The 22,849-nt window shown below is 38.2% G+C and overlaps 1 protein-coding gene across 7 annotated transcripts in view; it reads right to left on the bottom strand.

The window, feature by feature from the left end:
- Window positions 1-824: 824 nt before the first annotated feature.
- The window catches only part of NAV3 (neuron navigator 3), a 413,781-nt gene continuing 391,756 nt past the window's right edge, over window positions 825-22,849 (bottom strand). For all 7 annotated transcript variants that reach the window (XM_082761391.1, XM_082761390.1, XM_082761389.1 and 4 more), the window contains 12 exons: window positions 22,218-22,371; window positions 18,953-19,127; window positions 15,337-15,434; window positions 14,592-14,687; window positions 14,097-14,265; window positions 13,132-13,367; window positions 11,018-11,172; window positions 9,995-10,066; window positions 9,395-9,591; window positions 8,727-8,845; window positions 5,831-6,034; window positions 825-3,543 (listed from right to left, as the gene is read on the bottom strand). In XM_082761391.1, the coding sequence (XP_082617517.1) occupies window positions 3,424-3,543; window positions 5,831-6,034; window positions 8,727-8,845; window positions 9,395-9,591; window positions 9,995-10,066; window positions 11,018-11,172; window positions 13,132-13,367; window positions 14,097-14,265; window positions 14,592-14,687; window positions 15,337-15,434; window positions 18,953-19,127; window positions 22,218-22,371 (1,795 nt within the window). In that variant the 3' untranslated portion in view covers window positions 825-3,423. The remainder of the gene's footprint in view (window positions 3,544-5,830; window positions 6,035-8,726; window positions 8,846-9,394; window positions 9,592-9,994; window positions 10,067-11,017; window positions 11,173-13,131; window positions 13,368-14,096; window positions 14,266-14,591; window positions 14,688-15,336; window positions 15,435-18,952; window positions 19,128-22,217; window positions 22,372-22,849) is intronic.

Here is a 22,849-nt window from a genome sequence, read left to right on the forward strand (position 1 = left end):
GAGCAAGCTACTTGCCTCTCCAGAAAAAAAGCAAGGAAGACTATTACTTAACATACATTATGGTTTTGATTGTTGTTGGCTTCCTAATACAGAAGGAAAAGGCATAACATAAAGCAGTTTGGGGTATTTTTTGTCTTGAAAAGTAGGAACTTTGTAAGATCTATCTAAAACAAAGCACCAAAAAACAAACCAACCCACTGAATAATTAGCTTCATTGACAGTGATGTGCTAGAGCTTCTACTTCATACTGTTATGTTTTTCCAAGGATATGACAATTTCAGGGAAATTACAGACCTGCTGCTGAGACTTATAGCTGAGGTGCTACCACTCACTGGAGCATAATGATCTCTTCCAGCCTCAAAATCTATGATTATCTAACTAACATATTTGAACTTGCTTTCATTGAATTCTATTAAATTATATTGATTTATACCTTCTGAGGAAGTGGCCCTAAATCTTTCAGGTTTGAAAATAAGCCATAATAGTGCACCAGTTCTGTACAAGTTTGCCACCACTGAAATCAATATATTTGCATTTGAAGATAATCTTGAAAATGGGGAGCCTTTAAAGTTGTTTCTGAACTCCACGACCTGTTCTCACCATGGAAACAGGCACTCAAAAATAATATCAAAACCCTGGAACTAGAAAGAGTAGCTAATTTTGTTTTTACACAGATTAGTTCTGCCGAATTCAGAAAATTACATCCTTCAGTTTGTCACTTTGTTTATGTGTTTTTGTTTGACATAATATCTAACCGTTAAGTGGTCCTGACTGCAAAAACACCAGACTGTGTTTTCAATAAATAATTCCACTTTAATGGCAAAGTAATAATTTAGACAGATACAGTGCGCACACCTGCAAAAAAATATACGCAAGCTGGTTTACAAGCTAGAGAAACAATAAACCAATAGAAAATACATCATCCAGTTAAGTCCGATGACACCAAATACTTATTATTAGGGCTTTACAAAGACTACAAAACTTTTCAGATGATTTATTTCACTGTTTCTGTCTATTTACATGATATGTTACATCAAAAATGTACAAAATATAAAATGTATACAGACAAATGTTTCACAAACAATTTCTGAGTTGTAAACTAGGTGGACTCACTGAGATGTATTGCAGGAAGTTTTGTATATGTGATATTGTGTGTTTGTGTGTTAAATATGGCAGGAAAAGATCTGCAGGTTTGCTCAGAGCACAGGTACAGGAAAGAGCAGCTTTCCTTTAGTTCTTTGAGTCAGTCAGGATGTACGCACTGACATTGTACAGCAGAAATGGATCCAGATTTTGGGGGCATGATGTTGGTCTGACTGAATCCTACATGCATAACATCAGTTGGAGTTTTATTAGGGCAATAGCACCGTGTAGGAACCTCTAGATTCAGTGATGCAGCTCAGTGCCATTTGAAAACTGCATTGATTTATCTTTGTTTTACAGCGAGTGACCACGGGGTGGCCACAAAGAGTTAATAGCACCAAATACACATCCTGAAGATAACATCCATGGAGGTGTACAGTATATGTCTACACAATGCCAAAGCCCTTAGGTACCTTCTGGTTTATATGCACCTATTTGAACCGGATGCCTCTTGTGGTAAAGGAGCACTCCCGGATATTCTGAGCAGTTTTAATGCAATCTGGTTGTAGCCTGCCATGACATATGCACTTAAACATTTCCAGATGTTTTGTCCCCCAAAATGTATTGGCTTCATATAGATATTGAAACATGCTCACTGTAGCATTGATAGCTCCTGCATAGTCAGAACAACTGTAAGTACAGGACAAACACACCAGGTAATAACAGCTTTTAAGGTTTGCATTCTGTATTTGTTTGCAACATACAGGAAATCTCAGCAAGTGAAACATCTCTTAACACCAACAGAATAAAATACAATTTTTTGTTTGCTTGTTTTTGATTTGATTTGTGCAAGGCTTTTTTTGTTTGTTTGTTTGTTTTTCTTTTTTCATATTTACATTACCCACCCAGTAGACTGTGCAAAACCAACCCACTTTTACAGTATAAACTCTTCCTCTTCCACAGTGGACATCACTGCTTCAGTGTTCTTTTATGCTGATTTTTTCATGTACAACAATAGCAATCAAAACAACATGCTAAAACTAGAAAAAGGAAAACAAAAACCAAAAAACAAAAAACATATATTTGTGCTCATGCTGCATCAAGTGCATCCAGCTCTGCTGGATAAAAATTCAAAACATCTATCCTCCAAAAACTCCATTCCATGGGACCAAATGGATTTGAGCCTATTTTCTCAGCATTTAGGTGGCAGTGGAAGTGGGTTTGGGTTCCTTGTGTTTTTCTGAGGGTAGGCAGAGCAATCTATTCACAAGATAAAAATATTATATAGCAACTGTTCTTTCTCCTATCCATTTCTTTAAAAAATCATGATATACAGATATGAGGCTACTGTGTTAACTGACGTTTTTTCATTAGTAAATGAAGAAAAAAACAGTGTAAATTACCAATGGTTTAGGAACTAAACCAACTGTAAAACTGTTCTAGAAATCTGTTTTAAGGCAGTGAGACAGCACCATAAGAAATGTTCCTTCTTTCACTGAAAAGGCTCAAACAAATGAAGCCCTAAGAAGCCTTTAATCAGTGTTGGTTAATAATTGGTATAAAACTGTTGTTAAGGAGTGGGCAGGTGGTTAAAAAAGACCTTTGTGGTAAAAACAACTTTATAAAATCTGTGACTCGTATACTAAAAACTTGATGGAGCGCATCACCGTGACCATGGCAGTTAGAATTAAATTGGCACTTATCCAGCATATCACAGTCATGTTTTCTGGTGATTGCACAATACTGTTTGTGCTTTCTGAGTTACTAGCATCATCTCTGACTCATTTTGGAATGGGCAGTAGCGTACAACACAAACACCACTGCAGTCCTGTGACCAGCACCATGCGGCACAACAGAGGTTAGAAGAGAATTAAAAGACTGCATTGTTCATGCAGTGCTTGAGGGTAAACTAAAGGGAAAAAAAAAAAAAAAAAAAAAAGAAAAAAAAAAGAAAACCAACAAGAAAAACCCAAGTTGCACTGTAAACGTACAGAGAAACAGAGATGCAGAGAGAGAGGCAGAGAAAGAGAGAAAGACGAAAAGAAAAAAAAAATTCCAGTTTGGCTAACACGTGTGCAATCTGCTTAGATGCCCTTGATTTAGGGCATTTTCCAGTTGACAAATGGAGTCTCACTTGGCTCCGTAGGTATCACAATGCCTTGAAATTAAACTAATTCAAGCTTTCCACTTCAATTTTTCTTCCTGACTTTGCAGGGTTAGGTCTCCTGCCTACCTACAACACACCATTCTCATTCAGGGACCTCGGCGTGCTGCTTTAATACTGGCAGTGGTCTAGTGGAAACAGGTTTTACCATAATCCTCCACCAAGGTTTGTCCCTTTCAGAGAGTCGATTCAAGGGACGAATCCAAAATGTCGTCGTGGTGGCTGGTGCTATCGCTGTCACAGCTTTGTGCGCTCGAATAGTTGGCTGCCTCTTGAAGCCTCATTAGCATATTCATCTGAAAGAAGAAAGAAATGTTTACATAATCTTGTCTCATTTAATGCTGCAGTGGCCGTGTTAAAATTTAATTAAGCTGCATTGCTGTACAAGGTGTGCTGGTATCTAGCTGAGGGGACCATACAAAAGGATTTCGGAAAGGGCAGGGTGTCAGCGGCTTCTCCTGGCACCCTTTTCCCTACCTTCTGGTCTTTAAATAGCAGTGTGCATTTAAAGGTCCAGAGAGCCAGAGGGATATAATGGAGCTGCCTGATAACTCTCTTTCATTCAGGGGTGAGAACGGCTGCAGCTGCACCACCAGCAAGGGAAGGAAGCCATATCACAGCTGGACATCTGGGCCCATATTTGGAGACAGTCAAGCTTCCAGATAATTTTTGGATGGTGTAGATGCACCATATTGAAAATGCAACTGAAAACATAATCACACTAACATATACCCTCTGCAGGAGAGAGATGGGGAGGGAGAGAGCACAGGGTGGACTGAGGCCAGCTACTTCCAAAAACGGTCCCATCTGCTGCTGAGGGGCTGACTGCAGCAGGGGAACAGCAACCGACCTTCCTTCCTGAGAGAGGGTGAGCCCCCACAAAATTAATTTGGGCATTATTAGGACTTGAAGTCCATCTGAAAAAAAAAAAAAAACAAAACACATCAAAAAGCAGCATTAAGTCCCAGAAAATTACTTGGATGCTCAATGCCTAACTGTATATAACCATCAGGATTTTATTTGTAAAACATCCACTTCTGCCAGCATACTCAGGGCTGCAAGCACTGTTGACATTGTGAACACAATTTTATTGTTTTTAAAGGAGCAAATGATCTGTCTTTAGAAAAACATAATAATAAAAAAAAAACAACAGACAAAGAAACAAAACAAACAAACAAACAAAAAAAGACAATGAAATACCAAAGAGGCAAAGATATCCTTGTGTGTGTGTGTTAAGCACCTTTTCCCTGTTTGCTCATGAATCCTTACATCTCTATGGTTTCAACCCACACTGTTTGCAAAGCTTTCTCCTGGAATTGAAGAGTGTTTAATCAGGAAGCTTTTGCTGGAGGTTTATGTAAGTATCCATGCCTGAACATACTGGATATATGCAGTGGGTGTGTAACACAGCCTACTTGTGAAATGCCCTATTTCCTCAAGGATAGTCTTTGGATATGCTTGTGCTCCACACGTGTCAGTGTCTCTCTCCTGGTGAAATCCACCTCAAGCCCCAAGGCTTCTGATAACTAGTTGGATAGAGGAAGCTGTAAGCAACTGATCACAGTGTGCAGGGGGCAATGGTGGCTGGACACTGAACTCTGCCTGCCCAAGTATTTTCACCTTAGAGGAAGGGGATGCATGTTTGCTGGAAGCCTGGAAAATAAAACCTCTGGCAGCCTGAATCACAGGGTCAGTTACCCCAGGGCTTATGTTCTGGAAGACAAGAGATCAGATGACTTGATTTCCCACATTTCCTTGGGGTTCAAGGTCTGAGTATGAGTACCAAACACTTCAGGGAGGCTGAGAAGTCATTGCTTTAGCACTGATATGAGTTAAATACATTTTCCTCTCAAATATTCCCTTTTTCAAAGGGCTCCCTATGTTCCAGAGGTTCAATTCTCTAAAATAGTATTATGAATTATGATAAAGACTGTCTATAGAGAAAGTACTATACAGAAACAGCAGTTCAATATATGCAATTTAATATTCCATTATCAGAGGAGGCAATGGTAAACCCAAGCATCTGGGATCATATTTAAATAAAACAATACCTGGCACTTAGGGAAATAAACCTCTTATCTTTTAATGCCACTATACTTGCATTCCTTTTACATTGAGACTGCTATACAGTCATCAGTTATCTTGAAATGTTCTGGGGAATGGGAGGATAACAGTCTAATTTGCATTTCCACTAAATTCTCTATGACAGCAAAGTTAGATAATGTGAGTTTCTCAGTGCTTCATTTATAGAATGTAGAAGACAAACAGTCCAACCTGGAAAAGGTGTTTTCAGAATAAGCTGATTAATCAAGTTGCTTAAGAATGGTATCCAAACATTATAAAGATTTCTGGGCAGATGCAAAATGCATATTATTTAGGGACATATTAATGTGATGGTGATACTTGCCCTCTTGCTAGATTTTTCTGTTATTTTCATTACTTCTTATAAACTGTAGTAGGATTAATTCTAAAAGCACACTTTGGAACAGGTACACAGTACATTTTTTACTGTACAGTGTAGAATTTAACATGTGACAGTGAAATACATACTGAAAAACATTTTTCCCAAAGTTTAAATCTTACCAAGGGATCCCCCTCCGTATCAGTCTGTGGAACATGCTTTGAGGTTGTTCCTTCTTTTGCTGATGCATAGCCTTCATAACCAACATCTTCTGGTCTTAACTGAAGTAATGATGGCCAGTCATGTTGCAGAGTTGCAGAGCTCCATGGATAGGTATCAGCTACCCACTTGGAAGGATCCTCCCAGGGTGCCCTCTTACCGTACATCTGTAGTATGGATAAAGCACGGGTAAGTATCCTACAGAGCTTCCAGTACCAGTTGTAATAGCAAACAAAAGTCATCAAACATACCTAAACCATTTTAGTAAATGTTTTTTTTTTAGACATGCTCAGCACTCAAATATGATACAACATTCAAAAGACCTCATCTCCATTAGTGCTCCTTCAATACCCAGAGTAGCTGCAAGTTGAAAAGCACTCTGTAACTGGTGATACTTGTAGGCAATAGTGAGAGTTACAAGTTTTTGACACAATAAGCAATGAGACCTTTTGGTAACTTGCTTAAGGCATATCAGTGAAATTAACTCAGACCTATCTAAAGCATTCAAGTTAATTGGATTTTGTTTGAAGTGAATTAGGAAGTGCCAGAACTGATTGTTCTCTTCTCCTAGCAAAACAGGATGCAGAAGCAGACATCTGTCCACACCTTGAGATCTTTCATGAGGTTAATGAAAAGAAGAAATTCACAACGGATAGATTTTCCCTACCATGAAGCATGAAAAGGCTTATGCATCTGGAAGGACAGGAGGAAGGAAAATTAAGGAGGCCCACAAGCTTCCTCACTAAAATGCACTCTCCCTGTAGTGCTGCTCAGAAGCAACATGTTAACTGAGAGACCCTTGGTTGCTGCTTTACAGATTTCCTTTAGCTGTGTTATGTGTGACAATGTGATAGTGACAATGACACATGGGGCTTGGGAGCCTGCCGCCAGAGCTTTCCATGATTTCTCCTAGCTCAAGCAGCTTCACACAGTCCAGGAATGAGTGTAACATTGGCAGAGGCATTGAGATGGGCTGTACTCTTCATGGGAGTTAAACAGCGAAGGATTCTAGAGCTAAAGCCAGAGAGATGAGTTGTGCTTATCATTGTAACACCTGCTCCCAGGCACTTGCTGAATCCAGAGCTTCAGTTTAGGCAGTCAAACTGACTGCCTATATTGTGTACAGAGATACTCAGACTCCTTCTGCCCTACACAGAGGTTCGGCTGCTTAGCAGGTATCTGCTTAAATAAGCTGAAGTGTTTCTCATGGAGGTAGAAAGCTAACTCCTGATTGTAGGCAGCATTTCCCCTCATCTGAGAAGAACAGTAACTAAATCCTTTCTGGAATCTGGGGCAAGGTTTGTAAACTCCATGCCTGGCAAGTGAGTTTACAAAGTGCTATGCTAGAAAGTCAGTTTCTACCCTTCTCTGGTACCAGGAACATTTAACTATACCATAAAAAATATTTCTGTTTATTATTAATAATACTATTCTATGGAAGGCATCCAAAGCATATAAAAATTGGAATGGTTCACAAAACAACATATTTTCTTCTGTCTGCTGCCATCTTCTGCTCCAGAATTGAAGTTTCCATTTAAGTACCTACCCTGTATGCTTGGAAAAATATGAACATGAAGAATATCACCTCATTTTTATAGCTGATCTAAACAAGTGCTGTTAATCTCACTGTGGCTGTTCTATCAGAAGTTTGGCAGTTTTTTGCACAAGGCATAAACACACTGTAATTCCCAGAGAGGTAAACAGTTGTAGGAAAGCATGAGATACTCAACAGGCAAGATTTGAAACCTCCATCTTATCAGTATGTCACTATGTCAATACAAGGCCATAAAGAAACTGCAGCTGCTTACACAGTTCTTTGACTATTCCAAAACAATCCCCTCTGCACTGTGCAGTAATTTTTTCACTGTTACGAGTGGCAAAAATATAGCTTTTCCACAGTGCATCTTTTCAGAGGGCAGAGTTGCACTACATGAAAGGAAAGGAAACAGGGAAAAGCCAAAAAAAAAAAAAAGTCTGGATTAATTTCAAGATTTATGTTTACTTGAAAGATGTGCAATGGTCCTAAATCTTAACCTATATATCTTATATATACATCTTATAGTCCTTTATATGGTGAATCTAGTTGTAGCCCTCCTTCTATCAAAATTGCTATTAAACTTTGCTAGTTCAGTAGCAATCAATGGAGAATGTTAAGAGAGTAGAACTAGTGTTAATGCCTGGAGAAGAAAGGATGGAGGGAATGGTGAACTAATAGCACAATGAACTAATATCCACAATGAGAATTACAGTCAGGAGAAAACCTTTGCCCATACAGAGGAAGAAAAAAGGAGAGATCAAAACTTGAGGAAATATAAATGGAAATGCAAGATACAAGGGTAAAAAGGGACAGACCCTCATGTTCAGTGGGACCAAGGAGTAATCGATCTCAGTCTGGCTGGATATTTGTTCACAAGCTTTTCAATATGCCTGCAAACATATTCATGTACATAGTCTGGGGAGGATCAGGCAGACCAATGCTTTTTTCTTACACCAGGGTAAGGGCTATTAACTCTCCCATGTAGAGGCTGGTTGAGACTGCCTTATACAGGGAGGCAATCTGAGCTTTATTAAGCATTGCTATGAACTCTATTTAAACAGAGGAAAAAGAACCTCCCACCTGTCAAAGAGGTGAAACCCTCTTCATAAAATATTAGATATGCTACTGCTGGAGCAGAGAAAGACAAATTTTGTACGTCAGGTTATGAGCAAGTCAAAAGGAGCCCAACACTGATTTTTATAATCCCACCACAGATTTCTTGTAAATGCAACAGCATTCACAATTGGATGCGTTGGTTAAAAGTAACTTGGAGAAAGACTATGAAACTAAGGAAAAAAAATGCAGGGAAGCAAATGACATACCTGCAGTCCCTCTCTCACTGCTTCCAGAAGATATGGCACCAAGGAGTAGTTCCAGAGGTCTGTGAACCACACTCTGGAGCCATCAACATCCATAGGACAAGGGAGGAAAAGGCGGGGACCTGAGAAGTCAAATTGTGTATTGAAAGAGAAGAATTAGGGAGCATACTGAAAATAATCCTCACAGAATTAAAAAAGGAACACTGGAGTAAGCTCAAACATAGAGAATACTAATGCAGGGCTACAGTATGGGATCTATCAGTAAACTTCTATTAAAAATGAAATAGTGTCACTTTATCCAATTCTAAGGCCTGATTAACACTTGAAAGTTTTAATGGCAAAGTTATGTAAAAAGATGACTTCTTGCTAGCATAGCTATTCCACCAGAAGACCTCAGGTACAGATATGTCTCCCACTTGCTAGTTTGCTAAATGATGATAATTTACTTGAAAGTCTTTAGCAACCAAGGCATAAATAACAGGAAATATATACTGTCTTTCCATTTTCATTTCAACCTTGCTGGCAACACAAACCAGTCACGTTCCCCACACTTAGGCTGTATTTACCACTGAGAGATGACAACTTTTAAAAAGAGAATTCAACCTTCAACCTTTAGATCTCTAAAATGGTTAGTCTACATCTTTATTTCAAACCACTCCACCAAGACTCACCAATGGTTACATCTGAAGAACTGTGTGTTTCTAGGAAGCTGTTGAGATGATGCCATGTTTTTGGGATCCAGTCAATGATTTTGATGAGCTCATTATTGCGTATGTTCTTTTCTATTTCAGTCTCAATCAGTTTCCTTCTCAGATATCTGCCCAAGAAGCCTTTAACAGGCTCTGTGTGATTAGCACACAGCACCCACCTGTGTAGAAACGATAAATGTCAAGTAGCAATGAATAGCAAGTATATAATTTCCTCTTAAACATACAGATGATGATAATGTCATAAGCTTCGAAGTCTCGTGAGCCAGCACATACAAAACTGCTCTGGTAAACCATGTTATTCACTGTTACACTTTCCATCAGGAATTCAAGGCATTGCTGAAAACAAATGGAATGCAAGAATGCCATTATGTTCAGCATCTTTATAGAGATGCTGGAAAGTATCTTATCCCAAACACCATATCAGCACAGAAGAGCCACAGAAGCTAAAACACTTTGCTGTGATGAGACAAAGATCAATGTTTGTTGAAGAACTGGTCTGAGAAGCAGGGAGCTTGAAAGTTCTGTGCAAACATGGCCACAGTAAAAACAGAGTGAATGTACCTGAAATTGTGATGCAGCTCCAGATTTGGTGAAGAAGAAACTCCCTGGTTCATAGTTCCAATAATATAGGGACTGGAAAGAGAAGTAGTATGTTTTGTTGAGGGATAATCCTTTCAGATATTCAGAGAATATTCTTTATTCTTAGCTGCACTACGCTAATTTTGAAGAAAACGTGGATATGTTGTAGTTTTAGATTTAAAATATTTCTGTAGTACCTTTCCTTTTTTTTTTAATGTAGTACTTTTTTTTTTTTTTAATGCTTATTCTTGCATGATTTCCCTCTCTGCACATTTGTAGTTTACTAGCACTCATCTGTAATAAAGAAATAAATGAGGCAACCCTGTGTTCATGTACCTCATTATTTTGTAGTAAGCTTAGAGTTTTAATTTCAGAAGGCAGTGAATCTCATGAGTAGGACATAGCATGCAGTGATTTTATGAAGAGAAGTCCCTTTGATGGTGCTTTTACAATAGAAATAGCCAATGTATTTGACCAGCAGAAGTCCCAGAAAACATTATTTTTTATTCTTGCTTGGCAATAAAGGACAGTCATCAAGCTTTACACTTCTGCACTACTACAGCTCACAGGAAAACTGTCCACCAGGTATAGAGCTGCTTCTGCATGGGTTCATGGGTTCACACATGTCCCACATTCTACTATTATAAAGCACATTTCTTTTTACTCTCTCATAAACTGTCTTCAGGGTACTAATGAGCTTGTGTGATCTGACAGGGCAAAAGGGATAAGACCCTGATTCAGTCAAGTAAGTACACCCTTAAATTCAGTGACACATTTACATCTCGCTGAGAAGCACGTACGTCATTTATATAAAGCAGGCACATAAGTACTTGGCTGAAGAGGGTCAAAATTATTGAAGTCGCTAAATTAAAAGACCCACATAGGGTCATAGCCTAAGGGAGTCTAATTTTTCCCTGAGATATATTATTTTTCAAAGTAACAAACAGCTTTTACCATTTTAATTGCAAAATGTGTGTGGAAGGGGAGAAAATAGCTTCTACCTACCATTTATTATATTTACAATTGAGGAAACCATTGAAGATGTCACTTAGTGAACTGATGTGGTGGAGATTATCCAGAATTATGACCACAGGGAGGTCAGCACCATTGTTGTCAGCACTGCATTGTTCAGCTAGGTTAGCTAGGTATTGTCGCAGATCCTTCAGTAGGATTAATGAAAATCAGAAAGAAAAAAAAAAAAAAAACAATTAAACCATAGATGCAATTTCAGGGGAAAAGATTTTCAGAAAGATAAAGAGGCTGCTACAGAGTTTCACCACTGTGGACAGTTCAGCTGGATGAGCACATGCAGGAGGACCTGCTTCTTAGACAGGACAACATTGAAGCCACATGCTAAGATGAACAAAGGCACTAAATTCAAGGCAAGTGACTGAAGCATATACATTCCCATTTGGTGGACACAGTCCTTAGAAACCTGCTGGCAAAATATCTTATCTCCATTGGAAAACAGGTTGCAGTGAAATATCCTATACATTTCTATCAATGCTACATTTATATGCATATATATATATATATATATAAACAAAACAAAAAGAAACAAAGAAGCAACCCAGCCCCAAATTGTTACACAACCTAGGCATATTGAACTGCTTCCTCAGATATCTCCTTTTACTATTCTCACTGAAAATCTGTTCAACCTCTTGGGGATACTCTATTACACCTCATAATAAAGTTCCTTGTGTAAATATTTTTTGTCAGCTATCTGTTTGGCTGCCATATATTGCTGGAGTAAAAGCAAGCTTTCTATAATCAAAACCTTTTATATTTTCCCTGACACTTTGTTGCCCTTGAGGGTCTGGGTTAGTCAAGTTTTACAGCTGTATCCCTAGAGGTGTCTAATTTTGTCAGTGTTAGGAATGTTCAGTATTACAGGCAAAGTTCCTATTGCCATCTCACTTCCTGGATCAGGAATAGCAGATTTTTTTTTCTCTTTGAGGAGAATATGCAACCTTTTTCTTATTTCAAGAAAGACTTGTTTGGCTTTTTATGCTCTGGTGTCTTTAGGGAGCATCATGGTTTTCTTCCAAAAAGTACCATCTGTATTATTCAAGCACACTTGGCATTTTACAATGATGTTTTTTTCTTTTTTTACTACAAACTCTATGTAAATTGTCTTAGAAACAAAGGAAAAGGAGAAAAAAACAGCCAACCAAAACTAAAACTAAACAAACAAAAAACAAACAAACAAAAATACACCACGTACAACAAGTAATTTTCCAGCAACTCAGAAGTTTGCTCTTTCACAGGACAATATCTGTTATGAATGTATATATGGTACAGCAATAAAACATGAACGCATTCACTGCCAAAGAAAAAGGCAACACAAATGCTCTGCATTAAGGCAGAGAAAAGTGATGTTTTTACTGGAATGGTCCTCTCACCCCTTTGAGATCTGTGTATGCTTCCTTCTTACGCTATGTTAACATTCGTTATTTTCTGTGCAAATCAGAAAGCTCTGGGCAAAACTTTTCCTTTTCTTTCCTAGGGTACCAAGTTAGGAGTATACTCAGTTCAGGATAGCAAGTCATTAGTATAATCTGGGTAGTCATATTAGAAGCTTGATAATCTGAGCTGTGTAAATCACTCTGAGTGTGACATGATGCATGAAGTCATTTTAATATGGTCAGCTTCCTGACCAATTCATGTCAGAAACCATGGCAGCAGTCATATTTATGTAGTGTTTATTAAGAAGCAGCACCCAAGAGAGTAGTTCAAAATCCTCATTCTCAAACCTTCACTAACAATAAACTGCTATTACCACTACAGAAAAGCAAGTTAGACCAGCTTTTTTATATATCCAACCCTTCTGACAAAGGAATTACAGACACTTTAAGAACTAAAGTTACATAGATGTGTGACTCTGCATATATCCTTAAGATGAATTTCCTCAAATAAGGAAAAGTTCTGACTCCCTTTGCAGTAATTTGTTTACAAGAGAATGATCTGGTCTCTAGTCTTCGCTGGGATTGGAGACTGAATCCTTGTAGAAAAAGATGCTAACTGAGCAATACAACAATATGCCAATTATTAGGGTCTACTCTATATTCTCACTAAAAACAATATGAAGGCAATAGGGTGTCATTTCAGTTGTAACTTACCTTGCTTGACTTGTGATCTACGTTAAAAGTTGCAATTGCATCCTCAGTTTTTTTCCTGCCAGATTTAGTTATAACATATTCAGCCATTCTATTAGCTAAATAGGTCTTTCCTGTGCCACTGGGTCCCGAAAGAATAATTCTGCGATGCTCCATCAGTAAATTAAAGTAACGCTGAGTAATTGGCTTAGGAATTAATGTGTCAAACACAAAACTGTCCAAACTGTTTTCTTCCACTCCTGGAACAAAAGAAAAGAAAAATGGCTTGTCTTCATCCTTGGTGCCATGCTCTAAAGCAAGGTGAGATGCATCTTCCTAAATCAGACTCCTATCAAGGGGTTCATTACTGTGGAAATGCTTACACCCTTCCACAGGGTCAAAATATTAAATAGTGTCAATGTCAGTATGACTAGAAAGATGGGAGAAGTGAAATCAAGTTAAATGTGCAAAGAAAGCTCAGCAAGGCAAAGGTGTGTGTTTCAGACACTATAGGCAACCAAGATAAAAAAAGAGGTCAATGCCTCAAGGCTTGCTGGTTGTCATAACAATATATGGACAGTTCTTCTGAAGGCCCCCCTCCAACAGCAGATCCCTACAGCTTTTTAAATGTCTCAAATTTCTCCTGCGGTACTGGGTAATGCATAAATATTTTGATCATAATCTCTTTTTTTGTTTTTGTTTTTGGCTACTGTTCAGAAATTTGTATTTTGCTGTGATTTGGCCATCAGAAAATGAAAGGGATATTCTTGTATTTGCCTTAAAATGCCCTACTTTGTTAGACATTGTACAATATCTAATAACATTGTACAATACCTAAACTCTACAAAGAGTTTGTGTGATAAATGCATCTTTGAACTGGAGACAAAATACAGAAAGGTTAGGACTTAGGAAAAGAAAAAAGTATTGGGGATTTCAGTGATGGACTGTACAGTGTCTGCAAAAATATTCTAGTATTATTAGGGTTTTACCTTTCAGGTTCACAGTGATGATGTTATTATCTCCAACCAGATATCCACAAGGCAGCAGTTCAGGCACTTCTAGGCTATGGGCTCTAATTACATCCCCTATAGAATAGCTAGCAATGCAGTCAGAGCTTAAACCCAGGCTAGTAGCTGGGTCCACTCGGAAAATATATTCCTGAAATTATATTAAAGTATAAGATATAAACATAGATTAGATATGTGGTTATTGAATGAAAGGAGTTTGAAAAATATTTTGGTACAGGTGAGTTCATTTGGCAAGGAGATTCTTGCAGTCATATTCAATAGAAAATGATTATGATGATGTAAAAAGTATAGCAACATTAATAATAAAGGTTAATACTGGTACTAGCTATATGTTAAAGAAACAAAACAAACAAAAAAAAAAAAAACACTTGTTAAGACAAACCAAAATATAACAGATTTTTCTTAAGTGAGAGAGACTATTGAATTAATACTTGAGCTAATTTTTCAATGCCTTACCTTAAAGAGACGTCTGATTACACCATCTAAAACGTCCCATTTTGTTTTTCCACTGACTCCGATTGATCCTATCAGATACGCATGTGTTTTTTGATCCTACAAAGAAAGATTTTGAAAACTGGACTAAAAATGGAGGCAATTAGTTTGCTATAAAGATTCATTGTTTTTCCAATAAAGAAAAATACTATTTGGAATGTGATAGCTTTGTTAATCGTCTCTGTGCTTGAAATATATATAGATGATATTACTTTGGTATTTCTTTATACAGAAGGAAACACAGTATCTTAATCTTCTCTAAAATTTGATCTGCATTTATAGAGAGTTGAATGTAAATAAAAGATGCATAGTATTAGGAATATTTCTGCAACACAGAACATGAAAATACAATGGAATTCCAAATTGATTACCTAGTAGCATATTCATAGTTGCAGACTAAGAGGCCAAAGGCATAAATCTAATTTATAACCACTTTAAAATAGAGTTAGCAAGTCCCAAAACATCTTACTACTAATTAAACTGAGAATTGGTAGTGTCTGAGCCACCACAAAGGCAGTAAGAGGCCATATGACAGTAGTCTATGGAGAGTGTGTAACTGTACTGAGCATGGATGACAAAGGAAATAGCTGCTGTCTTTCCAATATTTACTGAGATCCTGACTGAAAATACTTAAAGGATCTTAGCTACTGTAATGCAAGATTTGTCAGAGAAGTAGTTCTGTGACTAGACCTTTGGATAATGAACTTACCTTGGCTCGGCTATAGCCCTTGTTTATAGTAACTAAAATTTTCACACTGTGGCCTTCTTTGTGGAGTGCTCCATCTGTGACATCATCCAACAAAATATCTGTAATAAAAGAAGAGACAAGATCAACCTGACAAATCACACAGTTATGCTTACCTCATCAGTTCAACACTTGCTCCAAAGGTTTTTTGGTTAAAAGGAAATCTTGACATCACAACTTGAAATCATTTTCATCTGTATTAATTCTTATTTTTCCTCTTCTCTTGAAGATGACAGCAATTTATAATTTCTAATTTTTCTTGAAGCAATATTAGGAGATTTAATCATGTAGAAATGAATTGGGAAACCAGAAAGAAATGAATACTTGCATCACAATTTTGCCTTTGCTTTCTTTCTTGGAATTTGTTCAAAATAAACATACACCCACAAAGTAATGTTGTTTAAAACCTAAATTGAGTTTATACCTTTGGGCACTCATTGTGCCCTTTAGAATGCTGTCAGGAGAAAAACAACAAATCCTTTCACCAATATGTTTGCTGCTACAGTAAAATAGCATTTTAATTTCTTTCCAGCTGATTTCTTTACCTTCTGTACACATGCTATGGACAAAGGCTTTTTTTTTTTTTTTTTTCTTTTTTTCTTTTTTTCTTTTTCCCCTGCAGTACAGGTTTACAAAGAGAATGTATTAGAAAATCACACCACATTCATCCAGAATATGTGACTCTGTATTTAGCCATTCCTCTAAGAAAAGCTTTTTGTTTTCTTGGAGGTAAAGAGCAATTCTGATCTGTGTTGTGCCTCTGTTTCTAGCTCTTCTATCTGCTCACTAATCCCTAAAATGAGAATTATGGACATATTTTTTTACTGAAGACTGAGCCTGCAGCTTTATTGCAAGGGATAAAACTGATGCCTCTAGAAGTTCTCTCAGCAATTTTACTGTTAGACGTTTAAACTAACTAATAAATTAGGAGAGATTACAGATTTGCATTTTCTTCAAAGGTCAGCACAGTAATCCACTACCCTGAATCTTGCTCATGCTTATCGTGGTGACTGAAGAAACACATTGACTTCGTATCATTGTTTGCACAAGGTTAGATACCATCCCAATTAAAGAAGGTGTCAGTGAGATTTAGTCATGGAAGTACTTGCTCAAAGCAAAACCAAAAAAGGCTTATCAATATGAGTTCAATTAATGTATTATAAGCAAGTAGGTCCTTATAAATTTTTTGACAATCTACCATCAGACCTATAAAGTATAGATCTAGAAAGCAGATTCTGTTGGATTGTTTATTTATTGTTTATTGATTGTTTATTTATTTTTAATGGATCAGATGAAGAAACATTTCTATTGTGAGTTTAAACAAATCAAATCTATGCCTGTTTTGTTCCAGGAAGCCAGTTCTTCTGTGCCCCCAACGCTAAATGTTTCACTTCACTTGTTTTGCATTTTGGCATATATGACAAACCTTAAGAGTTTCCATAATGTCACAGTTCATCTGAGAGCAATTTACAATATCTCTGATCCTCCTCTGAAACATTTCCAAATGACACTCAGGTAGCCTTTCAAATGCAGTTTTCTGTAAGTCTATAGGAATGAGGCACCACTTTTTAGCTAGAAAAAAAAAAATCCCTCTACTACTGAGAGCTCTCTCTCACTGACACAAGGGGCTGAGAAGAAATGTCCAAGGGGTTCTAATTCCAGGGGAGTGCCAATTGTTTTAACTACCTCTTGCTCAGCCCCATCCCTAGCTATGTTATGGTGGCCCCAGGGGAGCTTTTGTTAGAGCTCTGGCAAACTTTTTGTCAAACACTACTGAGAAACTCCTGTACTGGTTCTTGTTTGCTGTTCTTTCACCTATCTGGAGGAGCTGGCCATACCTCTGGGAAGCAATGAATAGCTTTGGTCATTTCTAGTTGACACTGGTCTCCCAGTAAGTGCCATGGCATTTGTAGTGTGATGATAAAAAGCCTTCGTTATCTCTCTCAGCTTAGTTTCCAGCATGTTTAACCTCTTCATATCTCAGGGACTTTTGATTAGTAGTACTTCAGCTGCCTCAGAAACCCCACAGGACTTGGTAGGAAGCTGTCACCCTTCCAAGTTCTCTGGCACAGCAGCAAAATGATACTCATGATGACCAAAAAGTCTGGATTCATGATCAAATGATATCCTCCACTCCTCATTAGGCACCCTTATTTCTTTAATTTCTTATAACCAAATGTAATTACTTCGCATGCTAGAAAAACATTTTGAACCTATAACACAGAAAATTAAAGCTTATATTATGTTTATTCCTATATCTAGACAGAGTTAGAGCCAAGAGACAAAGTGCTAATAGCTGTTATTCATAAAAGAGTTTCTACAATTACCATTTAAAAAAATCTACTCTGCTTATTTATTTATTTGTTTTAATGTGTGCACATGTGTGAGCAGGGACAACAGATAAATGTTTTCTCCCTGTTTTTGTGACACTTTATTGTATACCACAGTCCAAGTTGAGTTCATCCATTCTAAAAGTTAAAACTGGTTAAAAAAAAAAAAAAAAAAAAAGGTTGGGATGTAAATAAATACATACTGATTTTCATATAAAATTTGATATTAGCCAGAAGTATTCAAATACGCATGTAATCAATGACTGGCAAGATAATATAACTAACTGCCAACCCAAATTACAGTCAGGCAGTTTGGCACATTCTCAGCTGTAGTCTTGCCTAGACTCTTTCTACAATTATTACCCACATTTTTATTGCTTCCAGAGACTGCATTATACTTTCTGTGGAGTCTACGTTAATGAGTGCTGCTCTGCTTCTGCTGTGCTTCTGGTTCTAATGTTAGAGGCAGCACTTCTGTTTCTTGGCTACGTTATGAAAACAAGTGTAGAAGGCTTATTATCATAAACTATATGACATGGAAAATAATCAAATGTTAATGCTCAGGATGTGGATCACAGTTTTGCTTGCTTGCTCTCATTCACAGAAGACAATGAGAGTGCTTAATAAAGCAGGCGGGTTTGGCTCCTGTCATGAATGGTGATTTGGTCCAACATAGGCTAACTAGATTTACTGCTTTAAAAAAGTGTAAAGGATAAAGCTGAGAAAACCTTCTGCCTCAGATGCAAATATGAGAAGAAGTTAAGGGGGCTAACTGAATAATTAAAAATAAAAATAAAAATAAAAATAAGAATAAAGAAGGAAAATTTCATGTACTATGTTCATTTGTCCCATATGGACAAGAAAAAAAAATAAAATATATATATATATATATATATACACACACAGTTGTCATATACTGCAAAAAAATACTACTCTTTTCAAATCACTTGTAAAATAGATGATAAAATAGTATTGTAAACTAGGTAGGTAGAGAGTATCACTGCTGGAAACCGAGGAAATAGAATGAACACTCTGCTGTTAGCATTCAGAGCCTTCTAAAAGTTAAGTTTTCAGAAATGTCTGCCAAGATTGTTCTTCATCTCCATTAGTGAATATATATCTAATGTTCACGAGTGATACGAGGCATTTCACTTTTCAGGCATGCCTCTGGTACATGGCCCCTTAAAAGGATGAAAACTAATAAATTCTTACTAATTGCTGAGACATGCATGTGCTCAAATTATGTTTACCTGATGTAACAGATTCTGTGATGTTTAAATTGTTCAGAGAAAGTCCTAGTGACTGCCGTGATGAAGAAGATGATGTGCTGCTTGAAGACTCTGAGGACGGCCGAGCAGGCTTTCCAGTATTTCCAGTCTCTGCCTTTAAACGATCATTTTCAGCTTTCAGTATCTCTATTTCATTCTGTATTCACAAGAAATCAACATAAAAGCACAGGAGGTTACTCTTTCAGAAAACCACTGGCAGTGCTTATCCTGGTGCCTGCTGTTCACCTGCAGGAGATAAGTGGTTTAGCAGTTTCATGGCAGCAGGCAGCACTGTATCAGAGAGTGAAAGCCTTCACTTCTGAAGTGAAGGGAAAAAACCCTAAGACCTTGTTCTACCTTTTGCCTTGAGACAGTTCCTAAACACCACAATCTTCAATTTTCTGTGCTTCTTATACAGTTGACCACAGTACAAGTGTGAGAAATTCCTCAGCTATCCTCAGTTTTAGAAGTTATTTTTAATCACCAAATATCTTAGGTCAGTTAAAGTTATTGTTAAAATATTAGATGTGTCAGTGTTCCTAAGGTCACAGAAATGATTATTGCCATTGAATGCAAAATTTAAGCAACAACATCACAGAGGAGAAAAAAAAAATTAAAAATACAAATTCATATTTTAAGTTTCAAAACCCTCCTTAGTAGCAGATAAGACTTTTTGATCATTCAAACATGAGATCGTTCATGTAATTGCCAGCAAACCCTCTTTGATGAAAACGTACAGTGACAGATGAATCAGCACAACTAGGAAATTTTTTTAGCTAAATCCTCTGTGGTGCCAAGTGATCACTGGATGTACAATAATAAAATGAAAACAGCCTGGGAACAGCCTGGTACTAGCTAGATCTATCTTTCAGTTGCTTCATGAAGTGCAGCACAAAGCAACTGCTTATTCTTGCAGACCGTTTTGCACATCACATTTAATTCCACGTTCATTAACATTCTGCTAAAAGTCCTATTCTTTTATGAAGGCTGTTTGGCTGGCCCATTATAGAAGTAAATCATAAGGGATGGCATTACACACACGCACAAAATGCAACTGCTACAAAAAGACTAGATCATATAGGCAAAAGTGAGAAGAAGGTGAAAGGGAAGGGCCAAATAAGGAAATATTGACAGAAAAAAATAGGTGAAAGCCCAAATTTAGCCTTGGGTTCACATCAGGATCTACAATGAAACGTGGTTTGTAATCTTAATCTACTCTGCACTGTATGCTGGTTAACTACACTATTCTTAACAGTATTCCATTCAGCTGTGCTTTAGATTTTTAAGATGATTTGAATACACACAGTATTCTTTTTTCTTTCTTAACAATCCAACTTTTTCCCTTCCCAGTCCCCATCAGTTCTCCAAAATGTCACCAAGTCTGTCTTTTGGGGAAAACTTGAAAAGAAGTGATTACCAGTGACACCATCTGAAGCAGTCACTTCTGCCCAGCTTTGGTGAAATTCAAACTTTGGTGGCATGTGACTAGAGCAAACCTCTCTGGAGATTTCACTTGGTTTAGGTCCTTGTAGCCTGGTTTAAGACTGTAGAGCACAGATCTGCTGAAGGACTTCTGTCACACTCTGTGTGGATGTTGTGGATAATTTTGGGCACCCTCCCTGACACTAGATACTTTTATGTGGGCATGTAGTGGGTTTACGTGGCAAGGTTTTGGTAGCAGGGGCCCATAGGGGTGGTTTCTGTGAGAAGGATCTAGAAGCTGCCCCATGTTTGGTAAGGGCCCCACTGCTGACCAGAGCCGAGCCAATAAGCGATGTTGTTTTGTGCCTCTGTGACAGCATATTTAAGACAGGGAAAAAAACGCTGCACCACACAGCAGCTGGGAGAGTGAGAGGAGTGAGGAATGGCCTTGCAGGCACCAAAGTCAGTGAAGAAGGAGGGGGAGAGGTGCTCCAGGTGCCGGAGCAGAAGTCCCCTGCGGCCTGTGGTGAGGACCATGGTGCAGCAGGATGTCCCCCTGCAGCCCATGGAGTACCACGGTGGAGCAGGGCTCCACGCTGCAGCCCGTGGAGGAGACCATGGTGGAGCAAGTGGCCCTGCACCGACGGAGGCTGCCGCCTGTGGAAGACCCCTGCTGGAGCAGATTCCAGGCTGGACCTGTAGCCCATGGAGAGGAGACCACGCAGGAGCAGGTGACCTGGCAGGAGCTGCTGCCCGTGGGGGACCCAGGTTGGAGCAGTTTGCTCCTGAGGGATGGATCCCATGGTACGGACCCATATCTGGAGCAGTTCTGGAAGAGCTGCTGCCTGTGGAAAGCCCACGCCGGATCAGTTCATCAAGGACTGCATCCCGTGGGAGGGACCCCACAGCACAGGGGACGAGTGTGACCGAGAAGGAGCGGCAGAGAAGAAGCGCTGTAGACTGACCATAACCCCCATTCCCCCGTTCCCCTGCGCCGCCTGGGGGGAGGAGGTGGAAGAGTGTGGATGGAGAGGAAGGTGCTTTTGGTATCTTTCCTTTGTTTCTCACTTCTCTAGCTTGTTAGTAATAAGCAATAAATCTTACTATCTCCCAATGCTGAGTCTGTTTTGCCTGTTACAATAATTACTGCGTGATCTCCTTGTCTTTATCTCAACCTTTGAGTCCTTTTCATCGTATTTTCTCCTCATTCCATTTTGAGGAGGGGGAGTGAGAGAGCAGCTGTGGTGGAGCTTGGCTGCTCACTCAAGCTGAACCACCACAGGGCAACAGAGCTGAGTCCCATAAAGCTACATGATACAGAGAAGAACAGTGACATTCTTTCTATATTTTTTCAGCCTCGTGTAGGGGAAAATCTTCTGACAACAAAGTCAGTGATGCTGGATACAATAATTTAATTAAGTTTCATATAGTTTGCTTCTTCAAGCCATGAGTAGGTTAGGAATTAGACACTATGAGAGGGTATGCACATATTTCCTCCATGGCTGAAGCATTAAAGTTCTGTAGAAATTTGCTTGTCTGTCATGTAGATTTCCCCAGCCATAGGGTTTAGATAACACATATCCTCTGGGCAGGTATAATACTTTCTTCTATCACTCTTAAACATTTTATTTATTAATATATGCTAAGACCATTGTTATCATTCTAATAGTGAACACTTATCATACCCATCTGTTGGAAGTGTCCAACTGTATTATAGCAGTTTATTTTGTATCAACATTTTTGATAACCAGAACAAAACCAAAGAAAATATACCAAACATTCCTTTGGTGTGTGCCCCTATGATCACTTAAACTACTGCACTGACCTGCATGCGGTTCATGGCTTCCCGAATCTGATCCAGATGATGTGCAGAGCTGAGGGCTTCAAGACGAATGTCTGTTAATTTTAGCTCTTTCTCCCTCAGCTCACTCTTTAGCTGTAGAATAATTTCAGCCTCTGCCTCTGTGCACTCACAGATCCTAAGGAGGAGCAGGAAACAGGCAAGAGATTAAAGGAAGGTTCTCCCCCCCAAAGCAGTGTCATTACTAAGTATCAAAGTACAGAAAATGCTTGCTGCTGGTGAAACCTAAGAGTGAAGAGAGAATCCTATCAAAGAAACATGAGAAGGCTCAAATTGCAAATAATAAATAAATAAATAAATAAATAAAAGAAAGGAATTAAATTGAAAAAAAAAAAAAAAGAGGAAAAGAAACACCTCTCCAGATGAAATGATCAGCCTGGTTTATACCTCTTTAGTTTATTGGATAGTTCACTATGGGAAAAAAAAGCTGTTAAATTTTGGTCAGAAGTCTTTCTTTGACTGTGCATCACCCATGGGTTATAACTTGATTTTATATCTGTATTGTTGCTTTGGTGCAAAGGTTATGGTTTTCCTATGTAGCAATAGTGAGAACTGAAGTATGCAGTACAGATCATTAGGCAATAACAATATTCTCT

The sequence above is a fragment of the Aythya marila genome, assembly GCF_965140915.1.
Source record: "Aythya marila genome assembly, chromosome: 1".
Lineage (NCBI taxonomy): Eukaryota > Metazoa > Chordata > Aves > Anseriformes > Anatidae > Aythya > Aythya marila.